Source organism: Oncorhynchus masou, chromosome 21 (assembly GCF_036934945.1).
Source record: "Oncorhynchus masou masou isolate Uvic2021 chromosome 21, UVic_Omas_1.1, whole genome shotgun sequence".
NCBI classification, from domain to species: Eukaryota; Metazoa; Chordata; class Actinopteri; order Salmoniformes; family Salmonidae; genus Oncorhynchus; species Oncorhynchus masou.
In genome coordinates, this window is record NC_088232.1 from 51,433,287 (window position 1) to 51,449,589 (window position 16,303).

Sequence of the window (16,303 nt, forward strand, 5' to 3'; positions counted from 1 at the left end):
ACTCCCCCTCGTTGCGAGGAGTGCAGGGGGGAGCTCAGGCTTGTTCTTTCTAACTGTGCCAACCATGGTGATCTTCCTCTTCAGGAGCTGCTGGCTGAGGTCATAAGAGGTGAACACGTGACATTGTGCCACCTCAGTCCATTTCTTTATAACTACCGGGTCAAAAGATAATCTTTGTAACCTGGTGGTGTACAGCTTTCATGGAAATATGAACAAGGCGATGTTTCACTTTTTCTAATGTTGGGGTCACTCTAGAAAAAGACATCACATTTTTAGTTGAAAAAATGTAATTTAGGGGGATTTCTCTGCTGTTAAACATAGTGGCGGGGCATGTTTGACCCTTAAGACAACACAAGGATTAGGGTCAGTGCTGGTAAAATATTATACAAGTAATTTATACATGAATAGGTAACCTACACAACTATTTTCCAAGAAACTGACATGTGACCACATTCCGCAAACACACTTAGAATACAGATAGCTGTTTAGTTAAACCAAGCTAATCACAACCTGAATACAGATAGCTGTTCAGCTAAACCAAGGTAATCACACCCTGAATACAGATAGCTGGTCAGCTAAACCAAGCTAATCACACCCTGAATACAGATAGCTGTTTAGTGAAACCAAGCTAATCACACCCTGAATACAGATAGCTGTTCAGCTAAACCAAGCTAATGACACCCTGAACACAGATAGCTGTTCAGCTAAACCAAGCTAATCACACATGACACCTGTTCAGAACACACCCTGATAAACCAAGCTAATGACACCCTGAACACAGATAGCTGTTCAGCTAAACCAAGCTAATCACACCCTGAATACAGATAGCTGGTCAGCTAAACCAAGCTAATCACACCCTGAATACATATACCCGTTCAGCTAAACCAAGCTAATCACACCCTGAATACAATTCCTTCAGAAAGTATTCACACCCTTTGACTTTTTCCAAATGTTCATGTGTTACAGCCTGAATTTAAAATGAATTAAATTGAGATTTTGTGTCACTGTCACGTCAAAGTGGAACAACGTTTTTTGAAGTTTTTACAAATTAATTACAAATAAAAATCTGAACTGTCTTGAGTCAATAAGTATTCAACCCTTTTGCTATGGCAAGCCTAAATATATTCAGGAGTAAAAATGTGCTTAAGTCACATAATGAGTTGCATATGATTTTTGAATGACTACCTCATCTCTGTAACCTCACATACAATTATCTGTAAGGTCCCTCAGTCGAGCGGTGAATTTCAAACACAGATTTAATCGCAATCTCTTCATTTTATCTCAATCTCTCAATTCAAAGACTCAAATCATGGACACTCTTCCTGACAGTTGTGGCTGCTTTGCGTGATGTATTGTTGTCTCTACCTTCTTGCCCTTAGTGCTGTTGTCTGTGCCCAATAATGTTTGTACCATGTTTTGTGCTGCTGCTATGTTGTGTTGCTACCATGTTGTGTTGTCATGTGTTGCTGCCTTGCTATGTTGTTGTCTCAGGTCTCTCTTTATGTAGCGTTGTCTCTCTTGTTGTGATGTGTTTTGTCCTATACTTATACATATTTTATTTTTAATCACAGCCCGCGTCCCCGCAGGAGGCCTTTTGTTAGGCAGTCATTGTAAATAAGAATTTGTTCTTGTTACGTTGTATGTGTGTGTATTTCAGGAAATGGTTTCCTGGATTCCTGAAGTACCTGATTGGTCAGCCCCATTGCTGATTGGAGCCCTGAACCCTCCCTCTCGTCAGGGGATATTGCGGTCTCTGCAATAACCAACTCCTTCTCCAGCTGGATGAAAGCCAGTGTTCCTTCCCCGGGGAAAAGAGCTTCTTTGTATGCCGTGTGTTGATTGTTGTGGCGGTCAGTAAAAGTTTTGTGGCTATTATTTTGTAGCCGCTCCTTCCGAGGTATGTGTATGCCAATAGGACTTAGTGTTTTTGGTTCATTTAAATTGTTCATGTAAATGATTGGTAATTTGTTCCCAGGGGGGGAAGGGGAATGCACCTTGGGAGTGTTTAGGCGAGAGGCCTACGGGCATACATAACCAGTAGTATTTAATCTATGCACACTAGGTAAGACCTGGGCGGACCACCCCCTGTATTTTGGTTAGCGCACCAGGTGGTGCTAAAGGTTAGGTTAGAAGTAGGAAGGCAGGTAGGGTAGGTTAGGTTAGAAGTAGGAAGGCAGGTAGGGTAGGAGAGGGTAGGTTAGGTTAGAAGTAGGAAGGCAGGTAGGGTAGGAGAGGGTAGGGAAGTAGGGTAGGAGAGGGTTAGAAGTAGGAAGGCAGGTAGGGTAGGAAAAGAGGGAGGGTAGGTTAGAAGTAGGAAGGCAGGTAGGGTAGGTTTAGTTAGAAGTAGGAAGGCAGGTAGGGTAGGAGAGGGTAGGTTAGGTTAGAAGTAGGAAGGCAGGGTAGGGTAGGTTAGAAGTAGGAAGGAGGGTATGAGAGGGTAGGTTAGAAGTAGGAAGGCAGGTAGGGTAGGAGAGGGTAGGTTAGAAGTAGGAAGGCAGGTAGGGTAGGAGAGGGAGGGTAGGTTAGAAGTAGGAAGGCAGGTAGTTAGAAGTAGGAAGGCAGGTAGGGTAGGAGAGGGTTAGAAGTAGGAAGGCAGGTAGGGTAGGTGAGGGTAGGTTAGAAGTAGGAAGGCAGGTAGGGTAGGAGAGGGTAGGTTAGAAGTAGGAAGGCAGGTAGGGTAGGAGAGGGTAGGTTAGAAGTAGGAAGGCAGGTAGGGTAGGAGAGGGTAGGTTAGAAGTAGGAAGGCAGGTAGGGTAGGAGAGGGTAGGGTAGGTTAGAAGTAGGAAGGCAGGTAGGGTAGGAGAGGGTAGGTTAGAAGTAGGAAGGCAGGTAGGGTAGGTTAGAAGTAGGAAGGCAGGTAGGGTAGGTTAGAAGTAGGAAGGCAGGTAGGTTAGGTTAGAAGTAGGAAGGCAGGTAGGGTAGGTTAGAAGTAGGAAGGAGGGTAGGGTAGGGAAGTAGGTAGGGTAGGTTAGAAGTAGGTAGGTTAGAAGTAGGAAGGCAGGTAGGGTAGGTTAGAAGTAGGAAGGCAGGTAGGGTAGGTTAGAAGTAGGAAGGCAAGTAGGGTAGAAGGGGGGACTCTTTAACTTTGACTTTCTTTGCTTTGGTTCCGTCCAGACCCTTTTCCTCACTTCACCGTGTGAAAGAATAATAAATTCCCTGTAAACTGTATTTTTCTCTGCCTCTGTCATCCTTCTCCGCACCTACGATCGCATACTTTTTCACTCCACGGAGAGTTGAGATATAACAGGGTGTTGCGTTCCCTCCTCCAAGAGATGTCAGTTAAGAACTGTTAAGGCACTTGCCTAATTAAATTAAATAAAGACCAGGGAGGTTTTCCAAAGCCTTGCAAAGAAGTGCCCCTATTGGAAGGGAACACAGGAACCTGTTCAGTTCAACCAAGCTCCTAAAAAAAAGAAACATACCAAGGTTGTTCTTAATAAATACAGACGTTTACTCCGGTATAGGCTTTTGTCATGGTCTCCATTGAGATTTAGTTTGCTTATTTTGTGTGCCTTCAGAAAGAGTGGAGATAAACAATCTAATAAAGACATATGATGTGCCATTTAACAGATGCTTTTATCCAAATCATTTTACGTAAGGGTGGTCGCAGGGAATCGAACTCACTTATCTTGGCGTTGCAAGCACCACGCTCTACCAACTGAACTACAGAGTGATTTAACAGTTTGAATGTATGAACAGAGGGCTAGTAATAAATAAAAAACAACAGACCCCTCAAGGATGAATGAGAAAGGGTTACGGGCACAGTCATACCTCGGAGAAGGCATAGGCCTACATACCCATTAACAGACGCTTGTTAAAAGAGAGGGGGCTGTCTGTGTTATTTGCCGCCCCTCATACCCAGTGAGGGGCGGCAGCGTAGCCTAGTGGTTAGAGCGTTGGACTAGTAATCAGAAGGTTGCAAGTTCAAACCCCCGAGCTGACAAGGTACAAATCTGTCGGTCTGCCCCTGAACAGGCAGTTAACCCACTGTTCCTAGGCCGTCATTGAAAATAAGAATGTGTTCTTAACTGACTTGCCTGGTTAAATAAAGGTAAAATTTAAAAAAAATTAAAAAAGCAAGAAGGTTGTCAGGAACAGCAGAGAGAAGAAAGAAGGATAGAAAATGTAACACATATAGAGAGAGGGGTACCGGTCTTCATGGCTTTCACCATGTAGCCTTCGTACAGCTGCCTCTGAGCCAGCAGGAAGAAGTGGTAGGCCTCGGCTCCACGCCAGGCGCTGTCCACCATGCGGTTGTCTGAGGAGTTGGCGTCCTCCTCCAGCAGGCCAGCGAGAGCAGATGTAGCCTGAAGGAAGAGAAGGGAGTGCTGATGAATAACAGTACAGTATGTCTGTTATCAGAGGGGAATTAAACACCAAGCTATAGTATCAGTATGTCTGTTATCAGAGGGGAATTAAAGACCAAGCTATAGTATCAGTACATCTATTATCAGAGGGGAATTAAACACCAAGCTATAGTATCAGTACATCTGTTATCAGAGGGGAATTAAACACCAAGCTATAGTATCAGTACATCTGTTATCAGAGGGGAATTAAACACCAAACTATTGATATGCTTCATCTGTATTAACTTTTGGAAAATAACAAGAGCTCCCTTTGCACTGGTGTAAACACTATATAAATCAGACCCTTGTAGCCAACAACTCCAACAAATTGTAAATGACATTACTGTTAGCATTATAGCTTCTTAAAAAAAACAACATTTTTTTTACTTTGCATTATTGGAAAAGCAACCGTAAGTGAGCCTTTCACTATTAGTCTACACCTGTTATTTACAAAGCGCGTGACAAATAACATTTGATTTGATAGCAGCCAACAAACCACAATGACACATAGGACCTAAAGGATTGTATGTATTAATGACTGCGTGGGTTGTGTACCTCTGACGTCTTCCCTTTGGCCTTGTTCTGCTGGGAGGTCTTCACTTGGCTGTGGTAGTTCTCCACTAGCAGGGCTGCCAGCACATACAGCTTCTTCACCCTCAATGGCCGGGTCCTCCTCTTGGTATTTCAATGGCCGTATCTGACAAGGGTTTTACTGGGTATTTCTTGGCCTTTCATCCGCTATCTGACAAGTTAAACACAGCAGATGTATTTACAGTGGTGGGTGGTATTTACTGTAGTTGACACTGTAGTGGTGAAGTGGTATTTACTGTAGGAGTATTTAATGAATATTTAGAGCTGGTATTTACTGTAGTGGTGAAGGTATTTACTGTAGTGGTGAAGTGGGTATTTACTGTAGGTGGTATTTACTGTGGTGAAGTTTGTATTTACTGAAGTGGTAAGTCCGGTATTTACTGAGTGGACAATGTGGTAGTTAAATACCTCTGAAGGTTATTTACTGGGGAAGTGTGGTATTTACTGAGTGGTGAAGTGTGGTATTTACTGTAGTGGGAATTGATAGTGGTGAAGTATTTTATATTTTACTGTAGTGGTGAAGTGTGGGTATTTACTGTAGTGGTGAAGTGTGGGTATTTACTGTAGTGGTGAAGTGTGGTATTTACTGTAGTGGTGAAGTGTGGTATTTACTGTAGTGGTGAAGTGTGGGTATTTACTGTAGTGGTGAAGTGTGGGTATTTACTGTAGTGGTGAAGTGTGGGTATTTACTGTAGTGGTGAAGTGTGGTATTTACTGTAGTGGTGAAGTGTGGTATTTACTGTAGTGGGGAAGTGTGGTATTTACTGTAGTGGTATTTACTGTAGTGGGGAAGTGTGGTATTTACTGTAGTGGGGAAGTGTGGTATTTACTGTAGTGGGGAAGTGTGGTATTTACTGTAGTGGGGAAGTGTGGTATTTACTGTAGTGGGGAAGTGTGGGTATTTACTGTAGTGGGGAAGTGTGGTATTTACTGTAGTGGTGAAGTGTGGATATTTACTGTAGTGGTGAAGTGTGGTTATTTACTGTAGTGGAGAAGTGTGGGTATTTACTGTAGTGGAGAAGTGTGGGTATTTACTGTAGTGGAGAAGTGTGGTATTTACTGAAGTAGGGAAGTGTGGTATTTACTGTAGTGGAGAAGTATGGTATTCATCATTGGAAGTGTTGCAGATTTTCTATTGGTTGATCATGTCCCTTTATGTGCCCTACCAATTACATTTCAACATTTGCCTTCTTAACGCCAGAAGCCACTTCAAAACAAGAATGTGACTTTGCATGGTGTTAAGGCATAATCGTTGACAGTACCTTGAACATAAGTTTAGCTGCTTCTAGGAAATGATGGGCTTTACGGTACAACTCCACGGCCTCCAAAGGCTTGTTCTTCTCCAGCAGGTGAGAGGCATACTTGGCCAGAAGAGAGTTGATCTCTTTCATGTTGTGGTTTTTGGCCAGCTCCACAGCTTTGTTCCACTGTGAAAAAGCAGAAACAGTTATGAACTAATAAATGCACCTGATATGAATGTATAAGTGTGAGTCAGAACAATGTTGTGTCTTTGTGTTTACATGTGGTGTGGAAAGTAGTGTTTTGCTGTTGGGTAATTGTGATATGTTGGTATGTTTTGTGAATAAATAATTGTTTACTATACAATACCAGTCAAAGGTTTGGACACGCCTGCCAAGAGTGTGCAAAGCTGTCATCAAGGCAAAGGGTGGCTACTTTGAAGAATCTCAAATATAAAATATATTTTGATTTGTTTAACACTTTTTTGGTTAGTACATGATTCCATATGTGTTATTTCATAGTTTTCATGTCTTCACTATTATTCTACAATGTAGAAAATACTAAAAATAAAGAAAAACCCTGGAATGACTCGGTGTGTCCAAACTTTTGACTGGTACTGTATAGTTTCTAATATGTAGAAATTATATTGAAAAAACAATATGTTTGGGCTTTGGAAAAAATAACCAGTTGAAAGATAATTTAAAAGCTATTGGTGTGAGCCTAATGCTGGAGGTCCTGGCCATACGTGGTTTTCAACACAACAGGAAATGGGGAGAAAAGTATCATGATTAAAGCATGTGTATCAGGAAAACTGTGGCCAAAATAACATGCTTTTAATAAACTGCCTTGAGCTAAATGATCTATCACATATCCTAACACTTCTCTCCTGGTCACATTTACATCAAGCAATTCTGTTATGATGCCAAGCTTCAGTTACACTCAAAATCAGCAAAGTAGTATGATGCCTCAAATGAAACATGGCACATTAAAAGAAAATAGTGTTGCTCATGTCTGTCGTGCTGATGCCGAAGACATCTGGAAAAACACACTTCAGTAGTAAAAACCATTCACAGTGCAATGACAAAAGAATTGACAGTGCAATCCTCAGAACAGAAAGTCCTACTGTGGTCTGCCACTGGTGCAGTGATATCATCTGGTGTGGTGATGTCAAAACCTAGTTGGTGGAGGTCAGCGGAGACTGCCAGTTTACACTTTCCAATTTGGAATGAGCACTGAATAGATAAACTGTCCTAAGCTCAGAACCACAACCCCTCTGGAGGTCTCCGACCGTCTCGTTTGTCCGTCTCTCACCTGGTTTAGATGAACGCAGGCGTCGACAGCAGCCTTGGGCTGGTTGCACTTCAGGTAGGCGTTCACCGTCTGCTCACACATGCCTACGGTGACAAACATCTGGCCGATGTCCTACGACGTGCAAACATAAAAGATAGATGAGGGGAAAGGTTTTCTTTGTCCACGTGGAAATGGCAGAATGGGGGAAATTACAATTGAAGCCTTTAAAGTTAAGGAGATATTTATGGATTTGAGTCAATTTAGTCAGGAAGTGAAATTCAATTCATCAATTGAAAATTGCCCTTTGTTCTCATTTTAATTTCATGAAGTGAATTTCAGGTATCAGGTCCTGAATTGATTGGGTTGAAAATGAAAACCAAATTGAACCCAACCGTGGTAGAAACCTACTAAACACACTGTATTTATTGACATGCTGATGGAAGCCAGATGGACGGGTAGGAGAGGTGAGTCAGAGAAAGTGGAGAACCAACACAAAACACTAGCTCAGGGGTGGCAGACAGACAGACATGTACAGTCTCTTCACTCTATCCAGCTCGTTAACAATCAGAGAAACTTCAAACATTCCCAAAACAATTAAACAATGGATAGAGGACTATGTTTTTGCACATTTTGATGGCGACGAAATAGCACCAATTTTCAGTGTGGCCCTCCGGACCTCATTGAATACTGAGGACAAGAAGTGGCCCCTGCAATCGTTTTTTAACTGTAATGTAGGTATAAAAGCACCACTGGACACTTATCTCATGTCCTCTCTTTTCTACAGCCCTCACCGGTAGCAGTTTGTGGTTCTCCGGTAGAGAACTAGCCAGTCGTTCCAGTCCGTCGTAATCCTCCAGCATGTAGTAACACTCTGCCAGCCTCTCCTGGTTGCGCCCCTGAAGGTAGTATTGGACCGCATTAACCCTGGAGAGGAACATTGGCAACAAAGCATTTGCAGACTACAATACTAGTACACTCACACGATATTATGAAACCACAATTTTAAATGTCAACATAAGAGACAAAATGCTGAGGGAAAGGATCCTGGCAGACCACTGGACTCTGTTCTGTTGTCTAGAATTACACGTGCAAGGATGGCCTCCCGAGTGGCGCAGCGTTCTGAGGCACTGCAGCGCAGCGTCACTACAGACCCGGGTTGGATCCCAGGCTGTGTCACAACCGGCCGTGACCCGGGAGTCCCATAGGGCGGCACACAATTGTCTCAGCGACATCCGGGTTAGGGGAGGGTTTGACCGGGGTGGCTTTACTTGGCTCATCGTGTTCTAGTGAATCCTTGTGGCGGGGTCGGGCGCCTGCAGGCTGACTTAGGTCAACAGTTGAACAGTATTTCACCCAACAGATGGCTTCCAGGTTAAGTGAGCGGGTGTTAAGTAACACAATTTGGCGGGTCATGTTTCAGAGGATGCATGACCCAACCTTCGTGTCTCCCAAGCCCGTTGGGGGATTGCAGCGATGAGACAAGATCGCAATTGGATATCATGAAATTGGGGGAGAAAAAGGGGTAAAATACCATTCACCATCTTGAACTATAAATAGTGAAAGGCCCGTACCACTTCTGTCGGTCTGCAAAGTAGTCCCCGATGGCATTGTACGCCTGCTCCAGCAGGGCATCATCACAGTCACCTGATCCCGTCTTCAGGAGCTGAAGGACGCGGAACCAGTCCCCCAGCTTAATCCTCAGGCTGATAGCCAGGTCCCTAAAGAGAGAGATGTTATCTGTCGTTAGCTGTAAGGTACAGCATCCATATTAGGACAGCATCACATCATGGAAGTTAAGTCAATAGTGAAAAACTTCATCACCATTTTACCAACTTTAATCAACAAGTGAACATTGCTTTAACATTCTAAAACACAACAAAAAACAAAGGGTATCCTTTATTGTTTAGTGTCTTCAATATTTAGCATAAGCCATACAGGTAAAGCACAACATCCTACATGACATCCAACACCTTACCTGCGATCCATGTCCAGGTACATCCTCTCGGCCTCCTCGAACCTGCCGAAGTAGGCCGCCACCTCGGCCTGTTTCATGGCTTCGCTCTGCAGGTTGCCCAGGCTCTTGACGAACTCGATGCCCTGGTAGTCCTTACAGCGGACAAAAGACTGCTCAGCCGTCTTCAGGTCCAGCTTCTGGAGGGCCGCCTCGGCCAATAGGCGCCTGCGAGCAGATCAATAGCATGGTGAAGACTATGTTGTGAAATGTCTCTTTGAGAAGCTTCAGAACATTTACACAGGCTCACTATATGTGATTAGGGTTGTAAAATTCAGTAACTTACCCAAAATCCCCAGGTTTACCAGAAATCGTGGTTGGAGGAATCCGAATTCGCTCCTGATTCTGGGAATCTTCCAACCACGATTACTGTAATTTTGCAAACCTACATGCAAATGCAATATAATCATAACCTGTGGTATACCAACAAAACCCCTCCTGAAAAAACACACATTTTGAAAAAAGTCCACACTTTAGTGTTGTCACACAGTTGAAGTCGGAAGTTTACATGCACCTTAGCCAAATACATTTAAACTCTGTTTTTCACATTTCCTGACATTTAATCCTAGTAAATATTCCCTGTTTTAGGTCAGTTAGGATCACTACTTTATTTTTAGAATGTAAAATGTCAGAATAATAGTAGAGAGAATGATTTATTCAAGCTTTTATTTCTTTCATCACATTCCCAGTGGGTCAGAAGTTTACATACACTCAATTAGTATTTGGTAGCATTGCCTTTAAATTGTTTAACTTGGGTCAAATGTTTCGGGTTGCCTTCCACAAGCTTCCCACAATAAGTTAGGTAAATGTTGTCCAATTCCTCCTGACAGAGCTGGTGTAACTGAGTCAGGTTTGTAAGGCCTCCTTGCTCGCACACGCTTTTTCAGTTCTGCCCAAAAATGTTCTATAGGATGGAGGTCAGTGTTTTGTGATGGCCACTCCAATACCTTGAGTTTGTTGTCCTTAAGCCATTTTGCCACACCTTTGGAAGTATGCTTGGGATCATTGTCCATTTGGAAAACCCATTTGCGACCAAGCATTAACTTCCTGACTGATGTCTTGAGATGTCTCTGTGGATAGAGATACATTTGTACCTGCATCTTCACAAGGTCCTTTGCTGTTGTTCTGGCATTGATTTGCACTTTTCGCACCAAAGTACGTTCATCTCTGGGAGACAGAACGCGTCTCCTTCCTGAGCGGTATGACGGCTGCATGGTCCCATGGTACTTGCGTACTATTGTTTGTACAGATGAAAGTGGTACCTTCAGGCGTTTGGAAATTGCTCCCAAGGATGAACCAGACTTGTGGAGGTCTACAATTTTTCTGAGGTCTTGGCTGATTTCTTTTGATTTTCTCATGATGTCAAGCAAAGAGGCACAGAGTTTGAAGGTTGGCCTTGAAATACATCCACAGGTACACCTCCAATTGACTCAAATGATGTCAATTAGCCTATCAGAAGCTTCTAAAGCCATGACATAATTTTATGGAATTTTCCAAACTGTTTAAAGGCACAGTCAACTTAGTGTATGTAAAATTCTGACTTACTGGAAATGTGATATAGTGAATTATAAGTGAAATAATCTGTTTGTAAACAATTGTTGGAAAAATTACTTGTCATGCACAAAGTAGATGTCCTAACCGACTTGCCAAAACTAGTTTGTTAACAAGAAATTTGTGGAGTGGTTGAAAAACTAGTTTTAATGACTCCAACCTAAGTGTATGTAAACTTCCGACTTCAGTTGTATGTCACAATAAGACTCCAGAGTGGCGCAGCTGTCGGAACACAAACCGGCTACGCGCGTGCGCCATCGTGCATACATTGATTTTGTCCCCTACACCAAACGCGATCACGACACGCAGGTTAAAATATCAAAACAAACTCTGAACCAATGACATTAATTTGGGGACAGGTCGAAAATCATTAAACATGTATGGCAATTTAGCTAGTTAACTTGCACTTGATAGCTAATTTGTCCTATTTAGCTAGCTTGCTGTTGCTAGCTAATTTGTCCTGGTATATAAACATTGAGTTGTTATTTTACCTGAAATGCACAAGGTCTTCTACTCCGACAATTAATCCACACATAAAACGGCCAACCGAATCGTTTATAGTCATCTCTCCTCCTTTCAGGCTTCTTCATCTTTGAACTTATATGGTGATTGGCATCTACACTTGTACCACGACAACCGGCAAAACATTTAGTCTTTCAATCACCCACGTGGGTATAACCAATGAGGAGATGGCAGAGGCAGGACTTTCAGCGCGATCTGCGTCAGAAATAGAAAGGAGTTCTATTTTAGCCCTTGGCATCGCAGACGCTCGTTGGCGTGGGCGAGCAGTGTGGGTGCAATAATTGAAAAACATGGATTTCTAAATTTATTTTGCAACGCTCGCACACGCGACGTGTCTGGTCTGGTCAGCATGTAAGGTACTGCATCTCAGTACTAGAGGCATCACTACAGACACCCTGGTTCGATTCCAGGCTGTATAATAACCGTCCATGATTGGGAGTCCCATAGGGCGGCGCACAATTGGCCCAGCATCGTCCGGGTTTGGCCGGTGTAGGCCGTCATTGTAAATAAGAATTTGCACTTAACTGACTTGCCTAGTTAAATAAATGTAAAAAAATCAAAAGAATGCCATGCTGCAGAGGATGTCTTTACATCTCACTGGGGGTGTTGGGGTGGAGTGTTCTGAATCAGACTGGGGGTGTTGGGGTGGAGTGGTCTGAATCAGACTGGGGGTGGAGTGGTCTGAATCAGACTGGGGGTGTTGGGGTGGAGTGGTCTGAATCAGACTGGGGGTGTTGGGGTGGAGTGGTCTGAATCAGACTGGGGGTGTTGGGGTGGAGTGGTCTGAATCAGACTGGGGGTGGAGTGGTCTGAATCAGACTGGGGGTGTTGGGTGGGAGTGGTCTGAATCAGACTGGGGTGGAGTGGTCTGAATCAGACTGGGGGTGTTGGGGTGGAGTGGTCTGAATCAGACTGGGGGTGTTGGGGTGGAGTGGTCTGAATCAGACTGGGGGTGTTGGGGTGGAGTGGTCTGAATCAGACTGGGGGTGGAGTGGTCTGAATCAGACTGGGGGTGTTGGGGTGGAGTGGTCTGAATCAGACTGGGGGTGGAGTGGTCTGAATCAGACTGGGGGTGTTGGGGTGGAGTGGTCTGAATCAGACTGGGGGTGATGGGGTGGAGTGTTCTGAATCAGACTGGGGGTGGAGTGGTCTGAATCAGACTGGGGGTGGAGTGGTCTGAATCAGACTGGGGGTGATGGGGTGGAGTGTTCTGAATCAGACTGGGGGTGATGGGGTGGAGTGTTCTGAATCAGACTGGGGGTGTTGAGGTGGAGTGGTCTGAATCAGACTGGGGGTGTTGAGGTGGAGTGGTCTGAATCAGACTGGGGGTGATGGGGTGGAGTGGTCTGAATCAGACTGGGAGTGTTGGGGTGGAGTGTTCTGAATCAGACTGGGGGTGGAGTGGTCTGAATCAGACTGGGGTGGAGTGGTCTGAATCAGACTGGGGGTGGAGTGTTCTGAATCAGACTGGGGGTGATGGGGTGGAGTGTTCTGAATCAGACTGGGGGTGGAGTGTTCTGAATCAGACTGGGGGTGTTGGGGTGGAGTGTTCTGAATCAGACTGGGGGTGGAGTGTTCTGAATCAGACTGGGGTGGAGTGTTCTGAATCAGACTGGGGGTGTTGGGGTGGAGTGGTCTGAATCAGACTGGGGGTGATGGGGTGGAGTGTTCTGAATCAGACTGGGGGTGGAGTGTTCTGAATCAGACTGGGGGTGATGGGGTGGAGTGGTCTGAATCAGACTGGGGGTGATGGGGTGGAGTGTTCTGAATCAGACTGGGGGTGGAGTGTTCTGAATCAGACTGGGGGTGTTGGGGTGGAGTGGTCTGAATCAGACTGGGGATGTTGAGGTGGAGTGTTCTGAATCAGACTGGGGGTGTTGAGGTGGAGTGTTCTGAATCAGACTGGGGGTGGAGTGTTCTGAATCAGACTGGGGGTGTTGGGGTGGAGTGGTCTGAATCAGACTGGGGGTGATGGGGTGGAGTGGTCTGAATCAGACTGGGGGTGGAGTGTTCTGAATCAGACTGGGGGTGTTAGTGGAGTGGTCTGAATCAGACTGGGGATGTTGAGGTGGAGTGTTCTGAATCAGACTGGGGGTGTTGAGGTGGAGTGTTCTGAATCAGACTGGGGGTGGAGTGGTCTGAATCAGACTGGGGGTGTTGAGGTGGAGTGGTCTGAATCAGACTGGGGGTGGAGTGGTCTGAATCAGACTGGGGGTGTTGGGGTGGAGTGGTCTGAATCAGACTGGGGGTGTTGGGGTGGAGTGGTCTGAATCAGACTGGGGGTGGAGTGGTCTGAATCAGACTGGGGGTGTTGGGGTGGAGTGGTCTGAATCAGACTGGGGGTGTTGAGGTGGAGTGTTCTGAATCAGACTGGGGGTGATGGGGTGGAGTGTTCTGAATCAGACTGGGGGTGATGGGGTGGAGTGGTCTGAATCAGACTGGGGGTGGAGTGGTCTGAATCAGACTGGGAGTGGAGTGTTCTGAATCAGACTGGGGTGGAGTGGTCTGAATCAGACTGGGGGTGGAGTGGTCTGAATCAGACTGGGGGTGTTGAGGTGGAGTGTTCTGAATCAGACTGGAGATGTTGAGGTGGAGTGTTCTGAATCAGACTGGGGGTGTTGAGGTGGAGTGTTCTGAATCAGACTGGGGTGGAGTGGTCTGAATCAGACTGGGGGTGTTGAGGGGAGTGGTCTGAATCAGACTGGGGGTGGAGTGGTCTGAATCAGACTGGGGGTGTTGGGGTGGAGTGGTCTGAATCAGACTGGGGGTGTTGGGGTGGAGTGGTCTGAATCAGACTGGGGGTGGAGTGGTCTGAATCAGACTGGGGGTGTTGGGGTGGAGTGGTCTGAATCAGACTGGGGGTGGAGTGGTCTGAATCAGACTGGGGGTGATGGGGTGGAGTGTTCTGAATCAGACTGGGGGTGTTGGGGTGGAGTGGTCTGAATCAGACTGGGGGTGGAGTGGTCTGAATCAGACTGGGGGTGTTGGGGTGGAGTGGTCTGAATCAGACTGGGGGTGGAGTGGTCTGAATCAGACTGGGGGTGATGGGGTGGAGTGTTCTGAATCAGACTGGGGGTGGAGTGTTCTGAATCAGACTGGGGGTGTTGAGGTGGAGTGTTCTGAATCAGACTGGGGGTGTTGAGGTGGAGTGGTCTGAATCAGACTGGGGGTGATGGGGTGGAGTGTTCTGAATCAGACTGGGAGTGTTGGGGTGGAGTGTTCTGAATCAGACTGGGGGTGGAGTGGTCTGAATCAGACTGGGAGTGGAGTGTTCTGAATCAGACTGGGGGTGGAGTGGTCTGAATCAGACTGGGGGTGGAGTGGTCTGAATCAGACTGGGGGTGTTGAGGTGGAGTGTTCTGAATCAGACTGGGGATGTTGAGGTGGAGTGTTCTGAATCAGACTGGGGGTGTTGAGGTGGAGTGTTCTGAATCAGACTGGGGGTGGAGTGGTCTGAATCAGACTGGGGGTGTTGAGGTGGAGTGGTCTGAATCAGACTGGGGGTGGAGTGGTCTGAATCAGACTGGGGGTGTTGGGGTGGAGTGGTCTGAATCAGACTGGGGGTGTTGGGGTGGAGTGGTCTGAATCAGACTGGGGTGGAGTGGTCTGAATCAGACTGGGGGTGTTGGGGTGGAGTGGTCTGAATCAGACTGGGGGTGGAGTGGTCTGAATCAGACTGGGGGTGATGGGGTGGAGTGTTCTGAATCAGACTGGGGGGTGGAGTGGTCTGAATCAGACTGGGGGTGATGGGGTGGAGTGTTCTGAATCAGACTGGGGGTGGAGTGGTCTGAATCAGACTGGGGGTGGAGTGGTCTGAATCAGACTGGGGGTGATGGGGTGGAGTGGTCTGAATCAGACTGGGGGTGATGGGGTGGAGTGGTCTGAATCAGACTGGGGGTGGAGTGGTCTGAATCAGACTGGGGGTGATGGGGTGGAGTGGTCTGAATCAGACTGGGGGTGGAGTGGTCTGAATCAGACTGGGGGTGTTGGGGTGGAGTGGTCTGAATCAGACTGGGGGTGGAGTGGTCTGAATCAGACTGGGGGTGATGGGGTGGAGTGTTCTGAATCAGACTGGGGGTGTTGAGGTGGAGTGTTCAGAATCAGACTGGGGGTGTTGAGGTGGAGTGGTCTGAATCAGACTGGGGGTGATGGGGTGGAGTGTTCTGAATCAGACTGGGGGTGGAGTGGTCTGAATCAGACTGGGGGTGATGGGGTGGAGTGTTCTGAATCAGACTGGGGGTGGAGTGGTCTGAATCAGACTGGGGGTGGAGTGGTCTGAATCAGACTGGGGGTGTTGAGGTGGAGTGTTCTGAATCAGACTGGGGGTGTTGAGGTGGAGTGGTCTGAATCAGACTGGGGGTGATGGGGTGGAGTGTTCTGAATCAGACTGGGGGTGGAGTGGTCTGAATCAGACTGGGGGTGATGGGGTGGAGTGGTCTGAATCAGACTGGGGGTGTTGGGGTGGAGTGGTCTGAATCAGACTGGGGGTGATGGGGTGGAGTGTTCTGAATCAGACTGGGGGTGGAGTGGTCTGAATCAGACTGGGGGTGGAGTGGTCTGAATCAGACTGGGGGTGTTGAGGTGGAGTGTTCTGAATCAGACTGGGGGTGTTGAGGTGGAGTGTTCTGAATCAGACTGGGGGTGTTGAGGTGGAGTGGTCTGAATCAGACTGGGGGTGATGGGGTGGAGTGTTCTGAATCAGACTGGGGGTGTTGAGGTGGAGTGGTCTGAATCAGACTGGGGGTGTTGAGGT

The 16,303-nt window shown here is 46.4% G+C and overlaps 1 protein-coding gene and 1 long non-coding RNA gene across 2 annotated transcripts in view; one reads left to right on the top strand and one right to left on the bottom strand.

The window, feature by feature from the left end:
* Window positions 1-16,303, bottom strand: part of wdr35 (WD repeat domain 35) — a 51,118-nt gene that overhangs the window by 6,975 nt on the left and 27,840 nt on the right. Inside the window, exons 19-26 of the mRNA XM_064928725.1 lie at window positions 9,442-9,645; window positions 9,038-9,184; window positions 8,258-8,390; window positions 7,488-7,598; window positions 6,200-6,364; window positions 5,060-5,088; window positions 4,902-5,019; window positions 4,151-4,307 (exon numbers count right to left, since the gene is read on the bottom strand). Coding sequence (XP_064784797.1) covers window positions 4,151-4,307; window positions 4,902-5,019; window positions 5,060-5,088; window positions 6,200-6,364; window positions 7,488-7,598; window positions 8,258-8,390; window positions 9,038-9,184; window positions 9,442-9,645 — 1,064 coding nt within the window. The remainder of the gene's footprint in view (window positions 1-4,150; window positions 4,308-4,901; window positions 5,020-5,059; window positions 5,089-6,199; window positions 6,365-7,487; window positions 7,599-8,257; window positions 8,391-9,037; window positions 9,185-9,441; window positions 9,646-16,303) is intronic.
* Window positions 2,156-2,386, top strand: LOC135507436 (uncharacterized). The gene is made up of 2 exons (XR_010450665.1): window positions 2,156-2,220; window positions 2,356-2,386. It is a non-coding gene; the product is annotated as an uncharacterized LOC135507436 (long non-coding RNA).